The following is a 27,723-nucleotide window of genomic DNA, read 5'->3' on the forward strand; positions in this document are numbered from 1 at the left end:
GGGGCAAATTCTTCACTTTCTGCCCCAAAGCCTTATCAGTACCTGCCGCCCCACCCTGATTTTAAGACAACTATGAAGAAAAGGACTCAACTCCACAAAGGGGCAGGTCAGAATATTGTTATACTGGCCACAGCATTTCAAAGAGTCCAATAATAGTAGTAGGCCTGGCTAGATTTGAGAACAATTTGTTATGACGAACCAGAAATACAAGATTCCACGGAGAACTGGAACAGTTGACAGAATATAGTTGAACTTAATTAAACCTTCAAGGGAAATAAAAAAGAGGGTCAAACAAAGCCACTGAACGGAGAAGCCCAAGATTGGTTTGGGATAAACATAAGGATAACAGCCTTTCAGCGTGGGTACCTTCTGAGGCCTCCCAGAAGGGATCTGCCAGCATCCCATCCCCTTTTCTGAAGCATGTGCCAAATCAAATGGCTATTTCCTCTCCATTGCAGGTTTAAGCGAACCCAAAAGTATCTCTTTGGACAGGATACAAAGAGGAAAGTTTATACATCTAATTCCAGGGTAGAAAGTGCACACACCCGACCCAGCACACTCCTTATATGGTGTCAATGCCCACAGAAGTAACTTCAATCAAATCAGAGGCACTACCATGTGTAACCTATGTGGTCCTGCGGCTATGTCGGTGTTCCTAATTAACTACGCTAAAAATATCAATGTAGCAGAATGCATTTTTGAGCTCCAAATTTTCTCAACACTTTTAAGAGGCTATTAAATGTAGAACAGAATTGTTTCACAGAAACCTAGGCATTAAGAAGGAACACTGATGGGCTCTTACTAGGCCTTTTTCACGGGAACACAGAGATGAAATGTTAGAACGTCAGAGCATAGAGACAGGTGAAGGGAGGCAGAGGAGGAAGAGAGTGTTCTAGCCACAAGGCCACCACATTCATGTTCAAAGAGAAGTCAGAGCGATGGGGGTGGAGGAACAACCCAAACACAACCAAACAAAATCCAAGTCAGAGGAAAAAAGGGTTTCATACAACACAGTATCAAAAAAGTAAAAGGAACACACTAAAATGCACAAACTGGTGGCAAGTTAAGTCCATAGCCTATTGTGATAGGTCCTTCCAGCATCAATCAGGTGTCTTCTCCATCTGTTATTTCAAGGTTATTTACAGATGTGGTGACTTTTGAACAAGAGTCTCTCACAGGAGGGCGGGCAGGTTTCAATCATTGGTTTCTGGATCTGTTTGTGCCATATAAGCATCCAACTCGGCATCCAGGTGTCCTTTTGTTTTTGACATGTACGCATCCAACTGGTTGTCCAGCTGCTCCTTGGTCAGCACAGGGCGAGTGAGGGCACCTCTCCCTCGTCCACGGCCTCGGCCTCGGCCTCCAAAGCCCCCTCTTCCCCGACCTATCATACCCCGACCTGGCCCAAGGGGAAAAAAAGAGAACAGTTACAAGTAGGTTTAATGGGTGCTACAGCAAATGCCCCTTAGAGCAGTGGGGCCTAGCTGAGAAAGGCTGAAAGGGCAGGGCAAAGAGGAGAAATCTGGAAAAACAGGAAACACATTGGGTAGAAAGCAACACATGGAAAGCACACATAATGAATCCCTGTTTACATGCTCATCTCTAAATGCTATTTAAAGACTTTTTATTCTATTGACAAAAGTAAAATAACTGACAAAAGAATCTTAATCTCTCCTAAAACAAAGAAATTATCTAAAGTTGTGAGGCCCACTAGAAGTTTATTAATTAAAATACATTATAGATAATCCCATTTAGTAAGACAGGGAAGAAGGAACAAGGGCACAGAGAAACGGAGGTGTAAGGCTAGACAATTTTTAAGGTAAGCCTTATTTGAGAGCTTTCTGGAAAATCAGCTCATCTCTCCTCAAACTTACTAAAACTAATGAGCTGACCCCACATCAGGAGACTGAGGAGTTACTATGACATAGGAACAACGTGAGAAGATGGGGAAAAATATTTATGGTAGTCCCAGCCACTTCTATCTCAGATTCTAATTGCCTTCTAACAATTATGGTTATCTGAGAGGTGGTTTCAATCCACTTAACAAAACATACACAGCTTTCTGAAAAGCTACTTTAGACCCCCCACCCACCCCTGTGATGTCAGAAACCAGGTCAAGATAATTTGGAAACATGCTATTTCATCCTGAAACCCAAACGAGCTTGTACTTCACTCAGTGAGCCAAACATATAATGGGAGAGAAGAAACTAAGCCCTTGGCTATCAAATTTCCTTTTCTAACAGTTATTGTCCTTTGGCAACTTCAAGGTCATAAATTATGGAAGACCCACCACACACTATAAAAGGACCAAAGCCGATATACACAGGGGCTACAGGAATAGATTTGCTCCCACCCTAGACAGGTGTTGTTGAGAGTTTTCCACTAAGCTCTGTATCAGAAAACTCCCATGAGGTCTGGATTAACAACAGCAACACCATTAAATGCCTTTCCAATCTGGGTCATGATGAGGTCACAAGACAAGTAGCACTAAGTCTCAAAGGTAAGATTATCAACAAGAGTCAGTTAACTGACATGGTACCTTCTTGCTTTCTACCTTGATCAAAAAAGTCATCTGATTTCCCACAGACACAAACTTTACCTTGAATTTACTTGGCTTCAACATCAATACCCAGCTCCAATCTCACCATCCTTTTCCACTCTTTCATTTGTGTACATCTCCCTCTTCTTTATTCTTATCTTGGACTCAAAGTGGGGTTTTGAGCTATGGGATGGGGTGTGTGGTGGTGGGGCAAGGACAGAGAAAGGTAAAACCTCAAACTGACCATCTTGTCATTTTAACGATACAATTTAAATTTGCAAGAACCTGGAAAAAGACTGCATATGATCTGGCTCTGACATGTACCTGACTGGTTCTTAGACAACCCATGACAGACTTTTGCACTACCGCATGTGAATTTAGAAAGTAAGCCAGTTTCAAAAAACAAAACAAGACAAACAAATAAGCCTGCCTATGACTTGAAGCTGTGCAGAAAGGTGGCTCTGAGTTTTGAAGGGAGAGAAGTAAAAGGGAGCTATTCTCTGAAGTTGGTAGCTGACTAACCTCTACCACCGATTCCGCCACGACCCATAGCTCCACGCCCTAGGCCCCCTCTCCCAGGACCTCCACGACCTCGAACACCACCTCTTCTTAAGCCCATTCGGGGAGCTACGGCTCGTCCACCTCGGAGCAGGTTTTGACCTTGGAGAGGAGGCATACAATGTATATGCAGGTAAATCCAAGAGAGACAAAGTAGACTCTAACCAAAGGAAGGCGGTGAAGGTTAAATGAGAGTTAATTCAGTTAATTTTTAGGTTGGGGGGGGGGCAAGCTGCACACCACGTGTGAATAGATCAAGCTGCTCTTTATTCAATCAATTCAAAGTCTGACCACAAACCCATTTTGGGAAGAAGCTGGGAGTTAAGTTAATTAGTAAGTATATACAATAAATATCTACTGAATAATCAGACATGTGCCTAGCATTAAGGTAGATTTAAAAATCAATAATATGGTTCCTGATCTCAATACGTTCTCACAAGGGACAAGAACAACATGGGGAACAGCGTTAACAGTGCCCAAAATGTAACATGTAGCTAAGTGCTATGGACCAACTTATCCTCTCTTTTTTCCAAATAGAACAGCGTGTTTCACTAGTACTGGGAACAAAGATAGTTAAGATACAGGCCAACAGACCAAAAATTTCTTAGATTTGACTTATTTCTAGAACTTGAATGTGCTTTTGATTTAAGCAGCAGCAGGGTGTTTCAAAATGGAATGGAGATGACATGAATTACCTGTTGTTACGCAGGTCATAGCCTCTCACCATTGCACATTATCAGAAAAGGAATGGTATCGATAAAAAACATGCAGCACTATTAAAAATACGTGATTTCAAAGGTTATTAATTATATTAATACAAATTCAGGCTTAAAGATGTTAAACAAATGTGTCCATAAGCAGCCCAAGAGAAAAGGGAAGGGGTAGGGCCCGACAATGTTCAAGTACACAGCACTGACCTCGGAGCGACATCCCGCCCCTAAGCAGGGTTCTGGTGGCACGTCCCCCTCGTAGTCCTCCTCTGGGCAAGCCTCTCTGGATTATGGGCAGGCCTCGTCCTCCGATTGCTCCCCTGGCCAGGGTCCCTATGGGTCGGCCTAACCGTGCCTGGATGTTACTCTTACCCAGGCGCTGCTTTAAGCTCTTCTGGAAGAAAAGGTGTTGGGGGATTGAGATCAAAAAAGCATTCCAGTGGCATCTAGCAACTCAAAGTGCAGAGAAAAAGAAGCAGTGAGATGGCTGTGTGCAGGGAGATAAACTTGCCGTAGGTGTCATATAAAGAACCTAATCCAGAAACTAGCCTTTGCCTCAGAACATGGTAGAAAAGAAGAATTCTGATCCAGAGCTTTTATGAAAGCTTGAGTATGGTCCCATGAAATTGGCATCAACACAAATCACCTCACTAGTTTGGCTACAGAAGCCATACGCCACTACATGAAACGTAAGTTTTAGTAAGAACTCTGTATTCCAAATCCTGGATTCTGTTTTTGAACCACAGGTCGACAAAGATATGACTGGATTCATACTTGCCCAAGGACTACCACTGTCTTCAAAGGCTTACTCAAACACCAAATGAAGTTCATCACACTCTGGGAAAAATTTAAATTACAAGTTCATCTGAATTCTTGTCACTTAAAAACAAGATTTGATTTTTCAGTCAAAGAGGCCAGTGTGTTCCATTTTTCCTCTGAGTATCTATCTCCAGACGATCCACTTTTTACCTTAAGATGTAAATAAACACAAAAAAGTCAAACCTTTCCTTACATTTCTTAAATAGCCATTAATTCCATGTCTACCCTTGCAAACAGCTCCATTAAGCCAATACAATAACTTTTAATTCAAAATAAACATGTAACTCAACTGTATCTCCAGAGAGATAGCCAAACTTGTGTTGGAATTAAGACAGGTGAGCTATAATCACAAAACTAAAGGACATATTTGAGGACAAGGACATACTGCACATGGAGATATTCAATAATCTGTCCCTCAAAGAAAAACTATTAAGACCACATCTTAATAAGTTAAAAATCCTCCAAAAGAAAAGGATCCTTCAAATCCTTCAAAACTGTGTAGCCTCGAACACAACCAAGGCCCCAGCAAACCTGTTTTCCCACAAAACCATTAGCCAATAGGAATGAAAATAAATTCTGTATGTCCTCCTGCTTCACCCATAAATGACTACCAATGATTTTTTTATTAGCTTTCTAGCACAAGATAATAAGCTAAACAAAGGGGCAGTTTCTGAACATTATGCACTTAGGCATAACTGACCTTAAGAGCCTGTCATGTCACCCTGACAGCACACAATTAGGAAGTCAGGACTTCATTCATTTTCCAAATCTCTTATGTTCAGTGATTCTGAGCATATTCCCCCCAAAATCTGTGCTTTAGTGGGGAATGCACAGTGCTTACAAGTCCTCCCTTCTTAATCCTTAGCTGCCAGCCAATACTGGACTCTAACAGACAGGAAGCTTAAGGATGTCAACTATACCACCCCGTTTTCACTACAGCTGTGCTCTACGCTAAGGTGGCCACTAGCCACACGTGGCTATTTCAGTTACAAGTAAATAAAATTTTAAAAGCTTCTCAGTTACACCAGCCACATTTTGAGTACTCAATAGTCACACATGGCTAGGGGCTATCATACTGGACAGCAGATAAAGAATATTTCTATCACTGTGTAAGGTTCTATTGGTCAGCTCTACTCCAGAGGCTGCTTTCTGCACAGCTACATTTAAAGCTTCTTCTTGGGGCACTCAGTCAGTTGAGCACCCAGCTCTTGATTTCATTTCAGCTCAGGTCATGACCTCAGAATCTGGGAGTTTGAGCCCAGCATCTGGCTCCGCACTGAACGTGAAGTCTGCTTAAGATTCTCTCTCCCTCTGCAACCTTTCTCCCCTGCTCACATACACTCTCTTAACCAAAAAAAAAAAAAAGAAAAAGAAAAAAAGAAAAAAGTTTCTTGAAAGGTCTTCTGGAATGATCTGTCAGGGGCTTATCTTCAGCAATTTATAATACCTACTCTTGGAAAATGGTGGTGCCTTTTTTTATGGCTTTCCTAAGTCAGGGACAAAATAGAAGAACTCCCAAGGCTTAAGGTAGCTGAAGCAGAAGGCCTTGTTTATTTTTGGTCAGTGAGCCCAACAGTTCAGGGTGGGGGTGGGAGGGTGTTATATTTAACTGCTGAATTTATGCACAGCCATGCAGTGCTACCAGTTAAAGTCCTTACAGTTGCATGGCATCGCCCTCCAGACGCCCAGCCACAGCTTGGACATATCCTTCCACAGCCACTCTCCGGACTCGCATATAAAGTCTATGAATAATAAAGAGCAGGTTTTATTTCAGGTCTGAACAGAATTCTCTCTTACTGGTAATTTGAAAGAGAACCCACTTATTCTTTAAGTACTCAGTGCTCTCACTCTATTTTACTGACAAAACTTTAGGTGCTGTGGAGATGAAGGCCACCCTATTCTTTCTGTATTTTAGCACTGAAAACGTTTGATTAAGGCTGTTCAGACTTCCTGTGCTAGGAGAAAAAAATAAAGTTATTTCCATAATTTGTAACTCATTTAACAGGGAATAAAGGATTTTCTGAGATCATCTAAAACAAATCAAAAATTTTTTTCTATTTTTTGGCTTCAAACAAAAGACGTTTATTCTCTCACAGTTCTGGAGGCTACAAAACCCAAAATTTCTTTGTGGTAAAATCCAGCAAATCTACTTTAAGGCCAAAGGATCAGGAAAAAAGAGATCAATACTCATTGATAACATAGACACAGGTCATACTGATGGCAAACTACCTAAAAGAGAAAGACAAGAAGTTACTTATTGGTACCTGCTAAAATGGGAATTCTCTGAACTTCTCTTTCCTCCAGAGAAGTTTCTGCTTTTGCCCTGAGCCACCTTGCAATCATCCATCATGTCCTGACAGCCTCAGTGGACTGCCTGACAGAGATCACCAGCTGCTTCTGGAGCATTAAGGCCCATCCTCTCACCTGCTTAAGTTTTAATGCTGCCTGGACAGAGGGTCTATTCTCCATCTGCTGGGCCAGTCTTCTGTTTCTGGCACTGGCTAGCTGCTGTTGTTGCTGCATCGAAGCCCGAATATTCACTGGCATCGGCTGTTTGTTCTTCAGCATATTAGTAAAGCTTCAAGGTCGAACAAAATGGATGTTTAAATAAAAGCTTTATTACAAAACATTTATTGGCATTTTCATGGCTTGCTAGACCAGGAGCTCCAGATCCCACGAACTTTTAAGTAAAGTGGTACACTTAGATCAAGGCTGATGTGGGTTAAAGACTCCTCTGCTTCCACAAACTTGCAAGAATCAGAAACTTAGAAATGCAGCTAAGTGCAGCACATTCAATCAAAAAAGATAACAAGGGCTCAGGCTTTTAGAGAGGTGGAAGATATGAAAAACACGCAATAAGCAGATATGATGACAACAAAAGACAGAAAATGTGGTTTCAAAGACAAACAAAGAAAGCCAAAATGTTGGGGGAACCTCAGGGTGCACTGTAAGAACAAATGTAAGGAAGGACTAGAGCACCTCACAGACCACAGAATTAGCACCCCCATATAAATCACAGGAGTGTAACATATTTTCTTAATAACATGTAATATGTAAATATGGAGAATAACATGTAAATATGGAGAATCAGTGTGTATCACACCCTAAGATATAAGCAGCACATATGCTTCGGAAAAGGCAAAAATAAACGTCAATTAAATCTTTTAGTGATCTAACATCAACTTAATAAAATCATTGGTCCGACTTTAGCTCAGGTCACGATCTCACAGTCCGTGGGCTTGAGCCCCATGTTGGGCTCTGTGCTGACAACTCAGAGCCTGGAACCTGCTTCAGACTCTAGGTCTCCCTTTCTCTCTGGCCCTCCCCCCACTTGCTCTGTCTCTCTCCATTTCGAAAATAACAAACATTAAAAAATAAAAAATAAAGTCATTGGTCAAAGGCAGTCAATAAAGAGCTCTCAGAGACAGAAACTGCTTTAAGTACCTTAACTTCTCTTAGGCTTAAATGATTTTTTCCTGATTCCCAGTGATTGCTTCTGAGAAAATCAAGATTAATTTAGTCACCGAACAGCTTGTGAAGACACTCTTCTATTATTCCTGTCGAAGTAAGTTTAATGGAACGAAAAAGAACAACACTTAACTGTAAAGGAATCTAACACAAAAACAAACTAAAAGCAGTATCGAAAGAAAGAGAAATGGAGCAAAGCAAGTGCCTCTTACAAGGCCCAAGAATGGCATTCGAGGGCCTTTGGACATTCCACAGCTTGCTGCCTGCCTCTTACAGACCAGACACGACACTGCCGGCCTCGGACGGGGCAGCAAGCCCAGTGCAGCCACGGTACCATGCTACCGAGCTGCACCACCCCTGTATCAATGTAAAAAATGTGAAGAGAGAGAGGATGTGAGGAGTCTTCTTAAAATACATCCCACCAGAGAAATATTTCAGACAGCTTAACATAAAAATCTACTGACAAGGGGTTTTGAAACAACCGCCCAATTTGTTTTGTGTACCACGTAAGATGCAACTAAACACAGAGGTCTGTAGCCTTCTGTTGGTATTTAGTTTAAAATTGGTTTTTGTGCCTTGGACCCCAGGGCCAATTTAAGTAATGTTTTCTTATGAACGAGCTGAAGTTGCTGTTGGCTGCCTCACCGCTCATTTAGAGACATCTTGGTGGTGCTTTTTAGCACAACTTTCGGCGCTGACTGTGCAGCCATCTTCAAATCCCGAGAATCTACAAAGGACAATAGGCAGAATGAGCAAGTCAGGAAAAGGACCTCCTCATTTCTACAGGCGTCAAGGGCTTCACCCAACAGCGAATGAAAAGAAAAGGCCTGTATCAACGGCGATGGAAGAGCCCACCAAAACGCATATCGGGCGCTTAAGTCTACACCATAGTTACCGCAAACCGCTACATCTCGAGGCCACAGGAAAGTGTCTTCCCAAACCCCCAAGATGGCAGACGCACGCCAAGCTGGGCAAGCTGAGGGGGGCTAAGTGCATCCAGGACAGTCCTCCTCAACCTCGGCTGCAGTGAGCTGCTCACCCTCCCCAAGCAGACCCCGATCGCCGGCGGCCAGGTCCGTGGCCAGCGGCGGGGAGGGAGGGAGGGCTGGCCAGGCGCTCCTCACGGGCAGCCAACGCGGAGAACCATGACGCAGGCAAAGCCGTCTGGAAACTGGCTTCCGACTCCACACCCAGGCGGGAGCCCTCGCGAGAGCCGGGCGGGGGGAGCAGGGAAGGCCTCCCGAACCCGCGGCCGCCCGCGGCCGCCTCGACGCTCCGACGCCCCCTCACCGCCCAGTCAGGGCCGCCGGCCCAGGCCCCGCCCCCCGGGGCCTCCCGGGCCGCCCCGCCGCGGAAACGCACCGAAGGAAACGGACGCCAGTGCGCCTCCCGGGGCTGCCACCACGCCTGCGGCGCGCGGGCCGGGGTCCGGCCGAACCTGAGCTGACTGGGTGGGCGGTTGGTTAGAGGTGTAAGCGGTAGGTCGCTAGGTTAGCTCGTTGTAGCCGGGCGGCTGTCTGGTCGGCCGGTCCGCCTGCTCGCCCGGCCAGCCCTTTCCTGCCTTGAGTCTGGGCCACCACAGCCGCCGTCGCCGTCGCCGCCGCCGCCTCCCGCTCGCTGCCCAAAACAAAATGGCCGCCACGCCCAGAGCCGAGTGGGACCGGCTAAAATGGCGTCGACGCAATTACGTATGACGCCGGATCCGCGCACAGCTAGGGGGCGAGAAGATTTGCGCTACGCCTGCGCGGGGATTGGGGCGGAGCCCTAGGGAGAAGACAGGTCTTTAGCCAAGCGGTGGCCGAGGTGCTCTCTGCTCCGCCCACGGGGGGGGCGTGGCCAGTGGTTGCTGTCGGGGATCGTCAGGGCATTACGACCGCGGCCGCGCGGTTGTGTTCTGGTCCGCTGGCGGAGGTTCGGCCTCGCGGGCGAAGGTGGTTGTGTTTCCTTGCGGCGCCCCAACCCTGGCCGAGGCAGACCCTGTAAAACTGTTTAGTGGGATTTGCCATCTCCCTCCCTGTTGGGGGGGCTGCCGCGAGCCGGGAGAGCGGGCTGGGGGTGGGGGGGAGGCACCAGTACCCTGCGCTCTTGTCTCTTCCAGAACGTCGTTAGTTCTCACGGCGGTGTCTGCGTCCAGCTCCCCCTCCCACGCCCTCTCCGCCTGTCAGTCATCCGCATTTTGATGCAGACCTACCTGCGTTGGATTTTTCTTATGCCCAGGGATGCAATAGAAATAAATAATCGCACGTTTGGGACGCCTGGGTAACTCAGCCAGTTGAGTTGGCACTCTTGATATCAGCTCAGGTCATGATCCCAGTGCTGTGGGATCCAGCCGGCTTCCGGCTCTGGGCTGAGCGTGGAGCCTGCTTGGGATTCTCTCCTTCTCTCTGCCCCTCTCCCCAGCTCGCCCCCCCCCCCAAATAAAAATAAATGTTTTAAGAATGAGCGAATGAACACATCTTCAACCCTTCTCCATATACGTGCCTCAGGATGCTTTCGTTTTCATTCCTAGCATTTACGTGCATGTGTTTAATGGCCTGGCATCCCGGACTTTACCTATGAGAGGGTAAGGGTCGTGTTTGTTTTGTTCACTACTACGTCCCCAGTTCCTACACGATGCCTAGCATATGGTAGGTCCGCAGTAGATATTCTTTGGAGATTGAAGGGAAATTCTTCTGGCTTTCTGGCTGAGAAGCTGAAGTCTCCTACATCTGCAGCTGGAACCTTGAATGCCCGCCTTCCTACGCCTTGAGCAATCCTCAGCTAGGAAGATGTAATGTTTCCTTGACCTCTCTCCGAATAAGATTCCTTCCCAAATAAGGTGAATTGGGAGTGAGGTACCTTGACTTTCTCACTCACTTCCAGACTGCAAAGGAGACACACGGCAGCTGGTGAGAGAAGAGCCTTTAATTAAAGATGAGTTGCAGGCCGGGCCCACTACTCTTGCGCCCTCGGTGGAGGGTGGACAAGGGTAGGAGAGTAGGAAGGGAAAAATGGGGTGAGGGGGAAGCAGGGAGAAGGGAAAGGGCGCTGCCCCTTGGGGCTGTCTGCTCAACTGTTCTCCCAGAAAAAGTTGTTACAGGCCACTGTGAGGGCAGCCACCAGCACCACATACTCTTGGAAGTCCACCTCCCCATCTCCATTCTCGTCTAGCTCTTTCATCACCTTGTCCACAGCGTCGGCATCCTTCTGGGCCTGTGGAGGGGGGAGATGGAGAGGTAGGTATATAGAGAGGGGAATAGTACTGAATCAGGGGCAAGAGGGGTGGTTGATTGGGAAGAAGGAGGCAGAGATGAACAAGAGGGAGAACTACATCTCATTAAGGGACTCTTCTGAGTCACCCTACAAAACACACTTGTGGCCTCCTGTTGGCTACAGAATAAGCTTCTTAATGAGGCAGAGTAATAACAACATCAGTTACCATAGGTTTGGTGCCTAGGATGCAACAAGCTTTACAAGCATTGTCTAATTGTAACGCAAATAGTATGAGGCAGGTTTCATTATTCCCCTACCAGAGAAGAAACAACTTAACACTTGGTGGTTAAAGAATGTTCCCAAGTCACACAGCTAGAAGCTGCCAGAGTCAGAATTGGAACCCAGGCCTGATAAAATCTCAAAGCTGGTTGACTTTCTACTGGCTTCTTTACCATATAAGCCCCTGTTAGCATTTGCAGCCTACTCTTCTGCACCCTTCACTCAGGTCAAAACCACTGAGCATGCTCCATATTCTTTTTTCTTCCATGCTTCTGTTCATGCAGATACCTCCTAAAATGTCTACATTCGCCCTGATAATATTCCAGTGGAAATCTGTGGCTCAAGTACCACCTCTTTGGAGGAGCCCACTTCAGTCAGGTTGCTATTCCCCAGAATCCTTTCTGGCAATTCTGTTAAAGCTCTGAGTACTTCCTGAATGGTTGGCCCAAGACTTCACGGGGACGGGGATCTCGTTGCCTCCTGTCAGCGGACGGGGGCCTCTTTTGGTCCTCTAACTCTGCTGTCTCCTGAACATTTCACTTCCTGGTGTTCATGGTTTACTTTCATGTGTCAGTGTTTCCCTTCTAGACTGTGAGCCTTGTTATTGATGCATCTGCATAGGTCCTAGCACTTAACAGGTGATTAATAAGTTAGGGTATTTTTGTCTTGAGCCTGGTGGGGTAGGGAAGCCTGGAAAAACCCAGGAGAGAAGTCTGGGAGAGGAAGGAGACAATTGGGCTGTGTTGGGAAGATGGAAGGGAGGTGTCCCTCCACCCCTCACCCACTCCACCCTGTACCCCACTCTGCTTACGTCCAGGAAGCCAGAGAGCTCGGTCTGCAGCAGCTCTTTTAGCTCCTTCTTGCTCAGCTTGTACTTGTCTCCCTCCTTGCCCGAGTGGGCGTGGAACACGTTGATGAGAGTCTCCATCGCCGTCTCCAGCTCTGAGCCCATTGTGCAGCTCACCTACCCACCCCCACCACGGAAGGAAGTTAGGGACCATGCTTCAGGCTATCTGGAGTCAGGGTGAGGGGAGCCCTCAGCCTAGCCCTGGTCCCACACCTGAAATAGCCACGAGATCAGAGCCACATCACAGTTTTATCTTTCACTGAGATTTTATGACATGGCAACCTAACAGACCTGAACCTAGACTTGCTCTCTGTGTCCCTCAGTCCATATCCCAGCCAGAGGAAGTCAGTGTTTGGGGCACGAAGACAGAGCAGCCGTGGCTGGCTCTAGAGGCCTGCGGTGGACTCTGGTGGTTCCTGGCTGCCTGGGCAGACACCGAGAAGGGTGGGGCAGGCAGGCAGCGATGGTCACAGGACCCTGCCAAGCTGCCTCTGGCTCTATTTTTACCCTGCTATGCCTGAAGCTCTGCTGTTGAGGGTGGTGGGCTGCACCCCCCTCTATGGCCTTGACTGCTGCCTACCCCTAACAAGGAGTCCGTCTGGTGCCCTCAGTCAGCCTGACGGGAGAGAGTGGTGGCCCGCGTGGCTGGCCCAAGGCTTCATGGGGAGGGGGGATCTCACTGCCTCTGAGTTTCCTATCAGCAGACTGGGACCTCTTTCGGTCCTTCGACTCTGCTCTCTCCTGAACATGTCACTTCAGCTTCCCTGGGGTGCATCTCCATGACCTCTAGTTTGGTTTCTCTTCCTTCTCTACAGAATCAGGCCTCCCATCGGGTGATGGTGGGAAGGGAGAAGGAATGTGGACACGGTTCCCCAGAGCCAGGGCTCCCAGGGAGGGGGGAGGAGACCTCCGGGGCTTCATCCCTGCTCCTGCCTACTTACTCCCACCCCTAGGCCCAGCCTGGATGAGGTGAGGACAGTGACAGCTGGCAGAATAGGGCTGGTAAATGTTGGGGGCTGGGAGTAAACAGCTGAGTGCATCCTCTGAATTCAAGGGGCTGGAGAGAAGGAAGAAAAAAATGGAGGGGTTTGTCGAGGAGAGGGGGCCAACTCAGGAGGCCTCTTTCTTTTGGCCTTAGGATGGTCAGCCCCTCCACAGCCTCAGGGGGCAGCTCAGGTGTCTCAGATCAGGTGTCCTTGTCCTTCCTCAGGCCTAAGGGGCTGAACAATGGGCCCTGATCGAATGACATTCCAGCTTTACAATGGGAACCTTGTGAGTGTCACCTGAACTCTGGGCATGAGAAGCAGTTGTCACAGAGACATGGGGGAGATGGAACCCAAGCTGGGGCTGATGGAGGGGATAAGGGGCGCGTGTGTGGGAGGGCTCTTGGTGGCTCAGTTATTGGCCCATCCAGGAGGGGCACTTAGAGGTTGCCTGGAGCCCTTGAGGAGCCAGGGATGTTACGCAGGGGCCATTTGGAGAGGACTTTGGCAGGGAGTGGGCAGATGGGAAGACAAAGGGAAAGACTTGAAGGAAAGAGAAGTCTGGAAGTCTGGGCCAAGGAAGGAGGAGGAGACAGAGGGGGTCATGTGAAAGGAGAGCTGGGAATGGGTAGAGTACCCTAATGCCCTCTCCTCCTGATACGTCACGGCCCATGCTCTCCCACCCCGCGGCTTCTCTGGGACCCGGGCTCTTGGTAAGGCTGCGTGCCGGTGGGGGTGGGGGCAGAAACAGCAGTCCCATTTGCTTTCTGAGCCTCCTGGAAGCAAAGTGGGAGCTGGGTCCCCTCCGCAGGTCCTGGGAGATCCAGGGAACCTTGGGAAAGCACTCTGAGGGCGCTAGTAGGAGAACTTGATCTCCTGGAAGCTTCCTCCTTCCCTGAGGACCACCACAGACCTCCCTCTGAACTTGACTGGCTTCCCTGTGCTACTGTCCAAACCCTGTCTCCCCCAAATCCCAAACTGCTGTCGCGGGAGCCACTCCCACACGCTCAGTGCACCCCAATGCTGTTGCCCCTACAATGCTGTTGCCCCAATACTGTTGCTGTTCAGGAGCTCTGCTGAAGTCCCCTTTCCCCCCAAGCTGGCCACAGCAGGGACCCAGTGCAGAGGGAGCAGATACTCACTGTCAGCCTTGACCTGAGGTGGGAGCAGGTTCTGGACAGACAGACCAGTCTGCAAATGTGGCTACCAGAGCTGTGTGGGGAGACCTGTGTTCGGTCCCTCCCCCGCGGCCCCCCTCCCCGCCAGCTCCACCCCTTCACAGACAGACACCCCGCTGGGGCGAGGGGCCAGGAGTGGACAGAGGCGCCCTCTGTCTCCAGGGCTGGAACAGGCCGCCCTGTGTCCTCTTTTCCAGCCTCGGGCACCTCCCCCGGCTCCTGGGCCCCAGGGAGGTGGGAAAGGTCCTGGGAGGGTCACGGAGAGAGGCCTCTCACCACCACTGCGTGCAGCACGGGCAGCACAGGGGAGGATCCCGCCGAGGGGGTCTCAGCGAGGGGCCCTAACCCTCCGTGAATCATTTAATCCTGGGACTTTTAGTCTGACTCCCCGCTGACAGATGTCAGTCCGGGGCCTCCTGCACGGAGGTCTCGGCCGGACCCCCGCCCCACTCCGCCCCGCCTCCGTGGGAGCCTCTTGGGGGTCTGGGGCTGCAGGGTCCTGTTCAGGATCCTCCCCTCCGGAGGGGCTCTCTGTGGGGTCTCTCAGCTCCAGAGTGGACGTGGTGGGGGGTGGAGGTGGGACGGCAGGGGTCCCGGGGCGCGCGCGTAGGCCGGGTGGGCTGGGGGACCCCGGGACCCCGCCCGAGTGCAGGGGGTGGGGGTGGGGGCGGCGGCGGGAGGCGGGAGGCGGGCCTGGGCGGTCTCCTCCCTCCGGGATCCGGGCAGAAACGGACACCTCCGGGCTGGGCTGGGGCGCTGCCGCCTCTCCCCCGCCGCGGTGAGTCCCGCATCCCCACCCTGGGGGGTCGGGCGCCTCTCTGTCGTGGGGCTCGCGGGCCCGTCCCCGAGCCAGCTCGGACCGGGGTGCGGGAGGGTTTGGGGGCGCCCGGCCGCCGTCCTCGCTAGGGGGAGCGGCGGGCTCGGCCCTGCGCCGCCTGCCCCTGCCCGGCGGGGTCCCCGCGGCCCGACCGCAGGCCTGACCCCGGCCACCCCGCCCGCGACACAGCCCGGGGCGTGTGGGCGGGCCGGGTCCCTGTACAAACAAGCTTTGGAGACAGCCGGCCTCATGACCCCTGGGGGCCGGCTGAACCTCCGAGACAGGGCCCTAGGGACCAAAGTGCCTCCTCTCAGAGGAGTCTGGAGACTTTGAGAGCAGCACGGAGGGGGCTCTAGGACACAGACACTTGGAAAGGACCACCCAGCTCAGACCTGGAGAGGATGGGGTTTCTGGAAGCACACACCTCTTCCTCTGCCTGCACGGAGCTGTTTCCTGGGCCCCTGCCCCAGGCCCCATCCTTGTCCCCTCCCACCTGCCCGGGAAGGTTCCCTGTGGGCTGGGACAGGCTGGCCTAATCTGACTCTCCCTTTCTCTCTTCCCTGTCCTCCAGGGTCCCGATGGCAGCCGAGCCGCTGACTGAGCTGGAGGCGGCCATCGAGACAGTGGTCACCACCTTCTTCACCTTTGCAGGGCAGGAGGGCCGCAAGGGCAGCCTCAGCATCAATGAGTTTAAGGAACTGGTCACTCAGCAGCTGCCTCACTTGCTCAAGGTAGGTGGGGGTCTCTGGGCCTGAGACTTTGGGGGACAGTGGCTGCCAGACGCCGGGTATATGAGGCAGGGTGATATTCTGGGCCTGATCGTGTGACCCCAGGTATTTGGTGGACAAGGGTGTGGGTGACTACATGTGTAAAGGATTCTGGTGTGTGTGTGTGTGTGTGTGTGTGTGTGTGTGTGTGTGTGTGTGTGTAACTAGGTAACACTGTGTCAGTGTGAGTGCAAGTGTGTCATTGGGCTTTGTGTTCCCATCAGACAATGCTGTTGGGTTCTCGAGTATGCTCTCTGCCTTTCTGGTCTCATTTCCCCAACACAGGGGTGGACCCAGAGGTGGCTTCCAGGAGAGTTACAGACCATCAGAGCTGGAAGGAGGCCAAGACAAAACAGTCCAAACTCCTCACTTCACGTATTTGGAAATTGAGGCTCAGCTGTATGTAGAAAGGGGTGTGTGAACAATAAAAACACAGTCAAATTCATGCAGAGGTAGATCTCAGAGTAGGAGAGACCTGTAAGTAATCCATGATTGCTTCTCCCCCCCTCTGGGAATCCCCTCAATAATGTGCCTGGTAAGGTCATTCCTTCTCTCCTACTCACTGGACAGAGTAGGGATTTAAATTTCATCCACTCTGAGTTGCCTCATCATCCCAGTCTGTTAACAGTTTCTGTTTCATCCCTGCTGAGAATTCACAGGCACGTAGGAGGGTGTGACTATGGATAAAAAAGCAAAATCACAAGCAAGTTTTGGAGACTCAGTCCATCATCTGCAAAATCCCCTACATTCTTAGACTTCTCGGCTCCTTCCCTTTCTCTTCTCTCAGGAAATGAGACATCACTCAAGGTGCAGTGTTCCCCAGAGCCCTGTCTAATACTGACTGGTTTTTCCTCCAAACCCAACTCCCCTTGGGCCTGGAAATGCAGGAAGTGACCCCTTTGCTTTTGGTGACTGCTTCCAGATCTCAGTTTCTTCCTCTTCCTAAGACGTGCAGCTTCTGGGAAGCTCCTGGGCCACCTGCCCCGCTCCTTCCTGAATCCCTTATAACTCTGCATCTCCTGCCTTGATGTTTTTCTTCCCATCGCTGCTTTTGCAGTGTGCACACAGACCATTCAGGCAACACCTGGGCCTTTCAGGGACTTCAACCCCTCGCTTCCAAAGACTCCGTCCTGCTTCTGAGCAGCCCTCTCTGTTGTTGCTTCGGATCTTGTCATTACCAGAATAATGCCCCACCTCCCAAATCTCGGTCTCCTTTCTCAGAGCATCACCTCCTGCTGTTCCAGTTCTGTTCCTCCACTCCAGTCCTTCCTGGACTCTACCAGGACCTTCAGTCTTCGGACCTTGTCACCTGTCCTTCCACATGTCCCTCATGTCCGCAGTCCTTCCTCACTCAGCTGGGCTGTAAGGCTTAGCATGGAAATCAGTCCCCCGGTCACGGCCCACCCTTGATTCTGTTCCTCTCTGTCCTGGTTTTTTGGCAGAATCCCAACCCAGGTTAAGTCCAGCATTTCATGTTCATTAGCTTGATGGTCAAATCTACCATTCTTTCTCAGATCCAAAATAAAGCAAAATTTCCACTCTCAGAGGAAAAGAAAAAAATCAATCAGTCCACCAGTCTACCTGCCATTCTGTGTCTGCACTTTTGTGTAGCTGCATCTGGCTGGATGAAAAGATGTTGCCATGTTACTTGTCAGACTCTGTCATTTTTACTAACATTATTTAAAAAATTAAAAAAATTTAATGTTTATTTTTGAGAGAGACAGAGACAGAGACAGAGCACGAGCGGGTCAGGGGCAGAGAGAGAGCGAGACACAGAATCAGAATCAGGCTCCAGGCTCCAAGCCAGCACAGAGCCTGGCGTGGGGCTCGAACTCTCCAACAGCGAGATTGTGACCTGAGCCAAAATCAGATGCTCAACCGATTGAGCCACCCAGGTGCCCCTATTAATATTATTTTTTAAATTGAAGGATAGTTGACACACAATGTTGACTTGTCTGTCTTTAAATCTGTGACCGCAAACTCCAAGGGAACTCTTGGCACAGCCTGCCAATTCTGCTACATTTCCCCAGTTGGTTCATTGACCAGCTCTTTCAGATGGTAATTTCACAACTTTTCCTCCCTCCTCAAACTCCAGTCCCTCTTTCCACAGTCTCCCTCTCACTGAGAAATGTTCTCAGACAAATAACAGCCATCAGGAAACTTCTTTGTACTGCCTCCCAAGTCTACCAAAGGTCAGCATGTACCCTGCCTTCCTTCCTGCTCCCTGAAGCATCTGTCTCTGCCCCTGGGGCCAAGCCCTCCTATGCTGCCGGACTCCATTCCTCCTCACCAGCTAAAATCTCTACTTTTTCGGTTCCTCCTCTCTCTCGCATCATCAATTCTCCCTCTCTACCAGATTGTTCTGATCAGTTTTCCAATATATTGTAATATCTCCCATCTTAAAAAAAGAAAAAACACCCTTTCTTGACTCTGTAACCCTCTCCAGCTATGCCTTTCATCTCTGCAAAAATCAAAAGCAGCAAGGGTTATTTATACTCTGGGCTCTCCTGGCCCCAAATGCTCATTCCTCAGGCATTTGCCAGGCTTATTCTTCGCCGAACCCAGATTTCTGCTCAAATGGCAAATCCCCATCATGGCCTCCCCTCACTTCTGAGGGCAAAGACCACCTCCCTTGTGCTTTATTCCTTTACCCTCTTTTATTTTCTTCCAGAATACACCTATCACAACCTGACTTCCATCACATACTTACATTTACCAAGGGTGTGCGTCCCATGAAGGAAAGGAATCTGCTCACTGTTTTATCTCCAGCACTTAGAGCAGTGTCTGACTTCTGGTAGGTGCTCGGCAAAATATCGAGTGAGTGAAATTGTAAAAAAGTAAGAATTTTTGTTGAGTGAGTAAATGAATAAATAACATCTTACCTACCGTTCTACAAATGCCTTTTTAAAATGTAACAGTGCGGGGCGCCTGGGTGGCTCCGTCGGTTGAGCTTCGGACTTCAGCTCAGGTCATGATCTCGCCGTCTGTGAGTTCGAGCCCTGCTTTGGCTCTGTGCTGACAGCTCAGAGCCTGGAGCCTGCCTTGGATTCTGTGTCTCCCTCTCTCTCTGACCCTCCCCCATTCGTGCTCTGTCTCTCTCTGTCTCAAAAATAAGTAAACATTAAAAAAATTAAAAATAAATAAATAAAACATAACAGTGCATAAAGGATATTTCCCATTTGAAGAAAATGATGCACTGTATGTAATGGTATGTAGACTAACACAAATTTATGTGGCGAATTTTCTGTTGATGGACATTTCTTGTGTCCATTTTTTCCCTTTTGCAAACATCCTTGTTTATATATCTTTACGTACTTGAGGGAAAATATCTATAGGGTAAATGTCTGCCAGTAGAAATATTAGGTCAAAAGGCATGTTTGTTTTTCTTTTTTATAGATAGTTCCAGTTTGCCTCCCAGCAAGGTTGTCATCAGGCTTCAAGGCCACCAGTGCATGCGAATGCCTGTTTACTCACGTCCTTGCCTAAATTGGGTCTTATCAGACTTTTAATTTTTGCTAATCTGTGAAAATGATATCTTGTTCTGATTTATACTTTTAAAATTCTGAGTGAGATGGAATATTAAAAAATATTTTTGACAGATATGCATAATCCTTATTCTGTGAACTGCTTGTTTATTTCTTTCATTAAAGAGATTTTCTTTTTTCTAAATTGTATATGTTTATTTAGTTTTTAGAGAGAGATAGAGTACAAACAGGGGAGGTGCAGAGGGGGAGGGAGACAGAGGATCCAAAGCGGGGTTTGTGCTGACAGCAGAGAGCCCGACGCGGGGCTCGAACTCATAAACCGCAAGATCATGACCTGAGCTGAAGTCAGACATTCAACCGACTGATCCACCCAGGCACCCCTCTAATAGTTTTTTAAAAAGGGGAAAGAAATAGAGAGTAGTGAATGAGATCATAAGCTTTAAGTCAGACAATCTAGGTTCAAATGCAGATTCTATCTTGTCATCTTTGGTTATTTAATCTTTCTGAGCCTTAATTTATTTTTCTTAATTAAAAATTTTATTTTAATGTTTATTTATTTTTGAGAGAGAGAGAGAGACAGACAGACAGAGCATCAGCAGGGGAGGGGCAGAGAGAGAGAGAGGGAAACACAGAATCAAGAGCAGGCTCCTGGCTCTGCACTGTTAGCACAGAGCCAGACATAGGGCTCGAACCCACAAACTGTGAGATCATGACCCGAGCCGAAGTCGACACTTAACTGACTGAGCCAGTCAGATGCCCCATGAGCCTTAACTTCTTATCTGTGAAATGGACTCATCATAATACCTTCCTCACTGCATTGGTCTTGCATTTATTCGGTCAATATTTATTGAGCACCTATTATGTCCTGTCCTGATGCTGTCGTAGGCTTTGGGTTACAATGGTGAACAAGATGGACAAGGTCCCTTTCATTTTAGCAGATCATGAAGATTAAATGGAGTAAGGCATTGTGCTTGCTTCGGCACAACATATACTAAAATTGGAACAATACAGAGAAGATTAGCACGGCCCCTGTGCAAGGATAATAGGCAAATTTGTGAAGCATTCCATATTTAAAAAATAAAAATAAAAAAAATAAATGGAATAAGGCATGTAAAGCGTTTAGCATAAGGCTTGGAACAGTCGGCACTATTAAGTGCTTACAACTGTTGAAATGTCAGCTGTCATCACTCTTTTGGTTTTTCCTTTTATAATTAGCAATTATATAATTGCTAATATAGTAAGAGGTGAATTTTCCTTTTCTTTCCTAGTACTTATACCTTTCATTTCTTTCTCTTGATTAATTGTATGTTTGTTCCCCTCCCAATATAATGTTACACTGGGCATCTTGCCTTCCACTGGTAATGCTTGTAAGTATTTTACGATAAAGCATGAATGTGGCTTTTTAAAAGGTCTTTCTTAGCTTTTCTACGAATGAGCTTTAGCTTCGTGCCTTCTGTAGATTTGGTAAGACTTCTCTGCCTTCATTCACACATTGATTAAAATATTGAGTGTTGGGCTCTGCCCGTGGCGCCCTTCTCTAGTTTGACATTGATCCATTGTTCAACAGCTTATGTTTTGGTTGTGATCGTTCATCTAGCAACAGACCCTTTGATCATGGGTTCAGTTTACAGTATCCTTTGATGTCACAGGCCTGTCATGAGAGGCTTTGTCAAAGACCCTGCAGAAAACCAGATACCCCATGTCTTTGCCATTCGCCTGATCCACCAGGCTAATAACCGACCTGGAAAGAATGAGACTACGTTAGGGTTATACAAATGAGTGGCTTAGGACTGTGAGTTTCCCTAGCTTTCTGTGAAGGAAGAAGGTGGCCTGAGAAGGCTCTGAGGATGGCCTGCATGGGTTCCCTGAGCATCCTTGAGCAAATCCCAAGTGCCGTGGTGTGCCGGAGCCCATCTTACCTGTAGGCAACAGTTCATTGTGTGCACCTCTTCCCAGCTCTGCGTTCGGTGACTTCATGGTTGTGGTCCATAATCGGCCACGGTGGGAGTATTTGCATGCTGGCAAACACTACAAGTCAGGCCCTCTACTCCCTCTGCTGCTGCCCTTGGAGCCTAACCAGTTTGGAGAGGTTAGTAACTGCCAGACCCCTGGCGGCACTGTTCCGGGGCTGCAGCCTGGTCCTGAACGCCTGGGGCAGGTCCTAGATGAAGAGAATGGACATTAGCAGTTCTTTCCTCTCTCCCTATCTCAGGAACTCTCTTTTCTAACCCCACGTTTCCTGTTGATGTCTCCTCAGGATGTGGACTCCTTAGATGAGAAGATGGAGAGCTTGGATGTGAATCAGGACTCCGAGCTCAAGTTCCATGAGTACTGGAGACTGATAGGGGAGCTGGCCAAGGAGATCCGGAAGGAGAAGGCCCTGGAGATCCGGAAGAAGTAAAGCCCCTGACCAGGATAGGGCCAGGCTGGCCAGGCAAAACCCCACTCCCCCCAATATAGCTTCCTCCTTGAAACACAAATGTTTCTTGTTCCCACCCTACCCTGCTTTCTTCTCTTGAGAGGAGGTGGTCTGAGAGTGGGTCCAAAAATTTTGAGCTCTTTGTAGACCAGGGATGTCACTCATCTTTGAATATCATTCTGCAGCATCGAGCACCAGGTCTTGTACCGGGGAGGTGCTCAATAAATTAATGGTTGAGGAGGGGCTCCTGGGTGGCTCTGTCAGTCGAGCGAGCGTCTGACTCTTGACTTCGGCTCAGGTCATGATCCCATGGTTTGCGTATTTGAGCCCTGCATCAGGGTCTGTGCTGACAGTGTGGAGTCTGCTTGGGGTTTTCTCTCTCTCTCTCCCTCTCTCTCTCTCTCTCTCTCTCAAAATAAATAAATAAATAAATAAATAAATAAATAAAATAAACAAATGGTTGATGAATAAGTATATGAAAGGAAGAGAACAGACATCTGGGGCAGGCGAAGTGACTCTTACTCCACCAGGTGCCTCCTGGGGCCCAGGGGCATGGTCTCAGTTCACACTTTTCTTTTACCCGGGGTTTGTGTCATTGGACGATAATGGTAGCAGTGAACTTGTGTTGAGGACTTGCTGTGTGTCAGGCACAGTACTAAACACTTTTCCTGCGGTGTCTTTGTGAGTTGATTCTCACAGCCCTTTGAGGAAAGGTACTGTTTTTAAGTTCTGTATTGAAGATGAGGAAACAGATTTTAGAGAAGTTCGCAGACAAGAAGAGGTGGAACTGGGTTGAAATTCCAGAGCCTCTGTGATGAACTGGGATCCTCTCCGGATGGGTGGTGTGGGACCACTGGGCCCTCTTCTCCTCCCTCCCTCCATAGCAGGGGTGAAGCAGAAGAATGGACACAAGGTTCTGGTACGAAGACTGTGGGATGGGCGCCCCTCTCCCCACCCTTCTTGGCTTGAGGGGCTTGCGGTTTGAACTGCCCGCCACCAGAGGGGGCAGGGGTGGGGCAGCCCAGCAGGCACCGCCTCCCGGCAGCTGTCACTGCCGCTGCCTGGTGTCCCTCTGGGACAGCCATCACTCCTGAGGAACCTTCAGGCTGAGACAACCTCCCCACCGCACACCAAGGAAGGTTCCCAGGTTGAGACCTTCCACCTAAGTGCCCTCAGACTGAGAGACCTCAGAAGGACCCCTAGGCTGGCACTGAGGGGCCATTTGGCTGAGACATTCCAGAGTGGGTCTCACAGGGGGCTTCCCCCAAACCAGAGACCCTAGGAGAGACTTGACGAGAAACTCTTCAGAGGGACCCCTGGTTGAGGCACTCCTGGAGAAGCCCTCAGATTGAGAGACCCTTAGAGAGGTTCCCAGACTGAGAGCTCTCAGAGGAACACAGAGTGGGGTACTCTAGGGAGGGCTTTTTCATGGAGAGACGCTTTTAGATGCACTCGATTGAGGCCAGAAGTACAGAGGAGGCCTAGGAGGAGACACAGGGAGGGGCATTGGGAGACACACTTCAGCTTTGGGTCCCGCCTCATCCTTGCCTTGGCCCACACTAACTCCCCTGCTGCCGCTCTCCCTTCCCTCTCCCCGTCATCTCCCCGTCAGGTGAGGAGGTCCCTTGGGGTGTGCCGAGGCTTCCTGGGATGTCATCCCCCGCACTGGATTGGGGGAGTTGGGTTCAGGAAGGCATGGGGTTCTGGGGGAGGGAGGAGTAGGCAGCCCAACCAGTTTGGAGAGGTCGTTAACAGCCAGATCATTCACCTGGGCCTCACACATGCTGGCTCACACATGCTGTGCATGCTGGCTGAGGGGAGCCCCAAGGGGGTCAGGACAACACTCAGTGTGGCCCCTCTGCCAGGCTGCCCTTCTCTGGCTCCTTCCTCACCTGTTGGCCATGGGGACTGCAGGCTTGGTGTCACTACCCAAATTGGCCCTGGTGGGAGGAATGTGAGTGAGTGAGTGTGTGTGTGTGTGTGTGTGTGTGTGTGTGGAGAGAGAGAGAGAGAGAGAGAGAGAGAGATCAAAGGACAGAGAGGGCTCTGGGGACCTCTCTCAACTCGCATGTCTCCGGACCACAAGCCCTGCCTTGATCAGTCTCTGCTTTTCCTTCTTTCCTGATGTTGACTCAAAGCCCCTCCACTTCAATTCCTCCAGGCCTTTCTTCCCAGGCTCGACCCCACAGTCTTGCCAAGGCCCCCTTCTGCCTCCCCCAACCTCCCCTTCCCTTTCTCTTGCCTTGACTCTGCTTGCTGGTCTGGGGCCAGAGGCCACCCAGCCCCAGCCTCCAAGGGTTCCCTCCAATGGCAGAGTGGGCAGGCTCTCGGGGCTCTGGCCAATGGGGGGTGGGGCCGACAGGGCTGGCTCACAGCCCAGGCTGCTTCAATAGCAGGGGTGGCTTAGGGATGAGGCCCAGCCCTCTGCCTTCCCTCCCTGCCCCCAAGTATAAGAGCTGAGCTCAGGTGAGCTGACTCCTAGCGTCCGGTCCCAGCAGCTGCCAGCAGGTAAGGAGACATAGGCCTTTTCCCCCAAAGGGCTGCCCCTGTCCAGAGGACACAAGTAGCCTATTCTACCCTGGCCTGCCAGGAGAAGGGCAAGGGGCCAGGTCCTGGACAATGATGATGATGATGATGATGTGTGTGTGTGTGTGTGTGTGTGTGTGTAGCAGAGGAGAATGGTGGGAAGAACTGGGAAGATTGATCTAAGGTGAGGCCCAAGGGATTCCCTCTGAATAGGGGGGTCTGGGGGCTGTGATCTCAGCTCCTGGATCCTTCACAGGAACCAGGCCTTGTGTGGAGTTGGCTCCGACCCCCTGAGCAAGGAACAGAATATTGAGGGTACAGCCAGAGGGGACAGTTGAGAAAGATATGCTGAGCCATCCCCTGCCCTCAGTCTTCCTCCTTCCAGGCAGATCATGAGCCATCGGCTCCTCTGAGGCCTGCTGTGGGACAACAGCGCTGTCACCGGGACGAGTACACCGGTCACCATGGGGCAGTGTCGGTCAGCCAATGCTGAGGTGGGCCCATTCGTGCCTGGACTTTCTGTTCCCATGCTCCACTCCCCGACCCTGAGGGTCTGTGTCCCCTCTTCTTGGCCTTGCCCCGCACTCTAGACCTTGCTCGGGAGACCCAGACTCTTCTCTCATACCCACAGGGGTGATACACAAGGAACCCTCCTGGGAAGAGAGAGTCTGCCGCACGCTGGGACCTGCCCTGGGTGGGGGCTGGGGGGTGACGGGGTGGAAGCCTTGCCCAACTTGTGGCTCAGGCAGGGCAGGGGCCAGTGGGGGGAAGGGGGTTGGATGCCGGGCTCTGGAGTGGGTGGGAGCCTCTGTGCCTCCCAGCTTTCTTCTGCCCTATTGGCCTTGAGGGCCTTAGGGCGGTAGGGTGTCCTAGGGTGGACTTAGCCTCCCTGACATGAGTGATGTCCCCTGCCCTCAGGATGCCCAGGAATTCAGTGACGTGGAGAGGGCCATTGAGACCCTCATCAAGAACTTCCACCAGTACTCTGTGGAGGGTGGCAAGGAGACGCTGACCCCCTCCGAGCTACGGGACCTGGTCAGCCAGCAGCTGCCCCACCTCATGCCGGTACTGAGGGAGCGGCCCGCCCAGGCAGCGCCCTGACTTCCCCTCTGGGTCTCCAAGGCCCCACCCACACGGCCCCTGGCACTAGCAACCCCAGCCCTTCCCAACTGCCAGTGCCAGGTAGGCACAGGTCCCGCCTCCTGCCCCTGGGCAGGGGTGCGGCAGGAGGATCAAAGGGTGCTGCCTCCCTGAGCTATGGTGTCTTCCCTCCCCTCAGAGCAATTGCGGCCTCGAAGAGAAAATCGCCAACTTGGGCAGCTGTAACGACTCTAAACTGGAGTTTGGGAGTTTCTGGGAGCTGATTGGAGAAGCAGCCAGGAGCGTGAAGCTGGAGAGCCCTGTCCGGGGGAGTTGAAAACCTTCTTCTGGAATTCTTGGGGGGATGCTGGGGAAAGGGGACCTTAGAGACCGTGGGCCTAGAAACGCCTCTCCACCACCACCACCACCACCACCACCACCACCACCACCACACTATTCCCCAGTCTGCACCTGCCTCGCCTCTGCAAGGTTCAAGTCCTTAGTGAGCCTTCCCAGGGGTCTCTGTGTACTTCATCCTTGGGAGCTCCGTGGAACTCCATGAGTCCCCACCAGAGGGAGGCTCAGGGGATGGGTTGGGCCCAGGGATGGATGTGGCAAGATGCTGGAGGGATAAGGATGGGCTAAGGGCCAAGTAATTTGGTTGCGGGGAAGGTCAAAGAGGAACTGGGCTACTGGATATGATTTGAAGAAGAGGGCGGGGAATGGGGCTGGATATTTGGTACTAAAAAGAGTCTCTGAGAACCTAGCCTTCCTTATCTCTTCCCCAACCCAAATGATAACTTCTGTCCAGTGCTACGCCTTCCTTCTTCCAGCTCTGCCCCAGCCTCTTTCCAGGACTCTGTCCCTGGGCTAGGGCAGGGGAAGAGAGAGAGCAGGCTGGAGAGGGGAGGCTGAGGAGGGGGTGACTTTGGGAGAGGACCAGCTGGGTGCTTGGGCATTTAAAGAATGATGGTTGTTTTGTAACATGTGATTAATAAAAAAAACGGAAAAAGTGAAAGATGCTGTCTTGACTGGATACCTGCCCTACCTCAGTCCACGGGCAAGGGGTGGTTGGGTGAGTGGCAGAGCCCTTGGTGGCACAGGGCATGTGGGGCTGCAGTGGCTGTGGCAGAAGTGAATGGATTTGGGTCGAGGATGGGTACCAGGCCCCAGAGCTTGGAGAGCTGGTCCTCTCTGAAGGACAGGCTCTTCTTTGCCAAGGGGCTGGTCCTCTGCCAGGAGGAGAGGGTATGTGTGCTCACCTGGGGAGACAGTTAAGACCCCAGACAGTTATGACCCCAGATGTTCCGTGGGCGACCGGCAGCAAGGGAAACGTGGGGCTGAGAAACAGGCTGACCCGCCTGGGTTTGAAGCCAGCCCTGCCACTTACCATCTCTGGAGTGTTGGGCATGCTCTCAGAGTATCAGTTTGCTCATCTGTCAAATGGGGTATTAATATCTCTGAAATAAATCAGATTTGTTAGGAGGATAATGGACACAGCACGTGAAGTGCTTAGCAGAGAGCTTGACACAGAGTGAGTGCCCCGAGCTGGAGTCTCCCTTGTCGGAGTGGACGGGTGGGTCCCCTCTACTTTCAGCTGCCGCCTCCACATGTTGACTAGCCAGTTTCCTTGGGTGTACTGGGGAAGGGCTGGAGGGGTGCAGAAGAATCCTCTGCTGCACATGACAGGTCCTAGGAATGGGCATCAGCTCCTGGTGGTCTGAACGGGGAGACGGAGACCAGGGGCCAGGTTTTGCTGCTGCCTTCTGACTGGGGCCCACAGAAATCAGGCATTACTCCTGAAACCCTAGCAGCAAGGAGGAGTCTGTGGTCAGCCAGGCTGGCCTGGAATGCTAACTGAAATCGTCTGTTGGGGGCCCTGAAACTGGGCTCCCAGTGACCCAGGTGAGCAGGGCAGGTGACACCCCTTTCTTTCTCCATTGACTGGGTTCTGCTCGGGCCCTGCAGGGCCAGCAGGGTGGGGTTGTGGGGTTGCCAGCTTCCACCACTCCCTCTGGGGTGGGGGTGGAGGGGTGTTAAAAAAGGTGTGTATCCC

General features: G+C 50.3%; 4 protein-coding genes, 1 long non-coding RNA gene and 1 other non-coding gene across 18 annotated transcripts; 4 read left to right on the top strand and 2 right to left on the bottom strand.

Moving 5' to 3' along the window:
- Positions 1–102: 102 nt before the first annotated feature.
- On the bottom strand, positions 103–9,748 carry CHTOP (chromatin target of PRMT1). 10 transcript variants are annotated; one of them, XM_006943184.4, is made up of 7 exons: positions 9,457–9,748; positions 8,740–8,821; positions 7,051–7,204; positions 6,285–6,368; positions 4,015–4,201; positions 3,062–3,199; positions 103–1,399 (listed from the first exon to the last, which is right to left on the bottom strand). In XM_006943184.4, exons 2-7 carry the CDS (start codon positions 8,802–8,804, stop codon positions 1,194–1,196), a joined length of 834 nt encoding a protein of 277 aa, XP_006943246.1. In that variant the 5' UTR covers positions 8,805–8,821; positions 9,457–9,748; the 3' UTR covers positions 103–1,193. The 10 variants fall into 10 exon arrangements, with proteins under 10 accessions (XP_006943246.1, XP_006943248.1, XP_006943247.1 ...); XM_006943186.5 differs by lacking the exon at positions 9,457–9,748 and adding an exon at positions 9,134–9,389; XM_006943185.4 differs by lacking the exon at positions 9,457–9,748 and adding an exon at positions 8,990–9,132.
- A 1,232-nt stretch (positions 9,749–10,980) lies between these two features.
- S100A1 (S100 calcium binding protein A1) lies at positions 10,981–14,687 on the bottom strand. 2 transcript variants are annotated; one of them, XM_003999773.5, is made up of 3 exons: positions 14,538–14,687; positions 12,377–12,529; positions 10,981–11,286 (listed from the first exon to the last, which is right to left on the bottom strand). In XM_003999773.5, the coding sequence occupies exons 2-3, from the start codon at positions 12,515–12,517 to the stop codon at positions 11,143–11,145; spliced, it is 285 nt and encodes a 94-aa protein (XP_003999822.1). In that variant the 5' UTR covers positions 12,518–12,529; positions 14,538–14,687; the 3' UTR covers positions 10,981–11,142. The 2 variants fall into 2 exon arrangements, with proteins under 2 accessions (XP_003999822.1, XP_011289575.1); XM_011291273.3 differs by having other exon boundaries at positions 12,377–12,539; positions 14,538–14,655.
- A 539-nt stretch (positions 14,688–15,226) lies between these two features.
- Positions 15,227–22,304, top strand: S100A13 (S100 calcium binding protein A13). Its single transcript, XM_023247736.2, has 3 exons — positions 15,227–15,351; positions 15,962–16,121; positions 21,900–22,304. The coding sequence occupies exons 2-3, from the start codon at positions 15,969–15,971 to the stop codon at positions 22,041–22,043; spliced, it is 297 nt and encodes a 98-aa protein (XP_023103504.1). The 5' UTR covers positions 15,227–15,351; positions 15,962–15,968; the 3' UTR covers positions 22,044–22,304.
- LOC123382908 lies at positions 16,133–19,757 on the top strand. The gene is made up of 3 exons (XR_006592054.1): positions 16,133–16,964; positions 18,829–18,951; positions 19,554–19,757. It is a non-coding gene; the product is annotated as an uncharacterized LOC123382908 (long non-coding RNA).
- LOC111558479 lies at positions 20,612–20,716 on the top strand. Its single transcript, XR_002739380.1, has one exon. It is a non-coding gene; the product is annotated as a U6 spliceosomal RNA (small nuclear RNA).
- Positions 22,305–24,464: 2,160 nt separating the features above from the next.
- On the top strand, positions 24,465–26,685 carry S100A14 (S100 calcium binding protein A14). Of its 3 annotated transcripts, none has more exons than XM_003999776.5 (4): positions 24,465–24,569; positions 24,973–25,081; positions 25,506–25,652; positions 25,867–26,685. In XM_003999776.5, the coding sequence occupies exons 2-4, from the start codon at positions 25,052–25,054 to the stop codon at positions 26,002–26,004; spliced, it is 315 nt and encodes a 104-aa protein (XP_003999825.1). In that variant the 5' UTR covers positions 24,465–24,569; positions 24,973–25,051; the 3' UTR covers positions 26,005–26,685. The 3 variants fall into 3 exon arrangements, with proteins under 3 accessions (XP_003999825.1, XP_019678116.1, XP_044905185.1); XM_019822557.2 differs by having other exon boundaries at positions 24,469–24,569; positions 24,958–25,081; XM_045049250.1 differs by lacking the exon at positions 24,465–24,569 and having other exon boundaries at positions 24,895–25,081.
- Positions 26,686–27,723: the final 1,038 nt, after the last annotated feature.

This window comes from Felis catus, chromosome F1 (genome assembly GCF_018350175.1).
Source record: "Felis catus isolate Fca126 chromosome F1, F.catus_Fca126_mat1.0, whole genome shotgun sequence".
In the NCBI taxonomy this organism is placed as follows: domain Eukaryota; kingdom Metazoa; phylum Chordata; class Mammalia; order Carnivora; family Felidae; genus Felis; species Felis catus.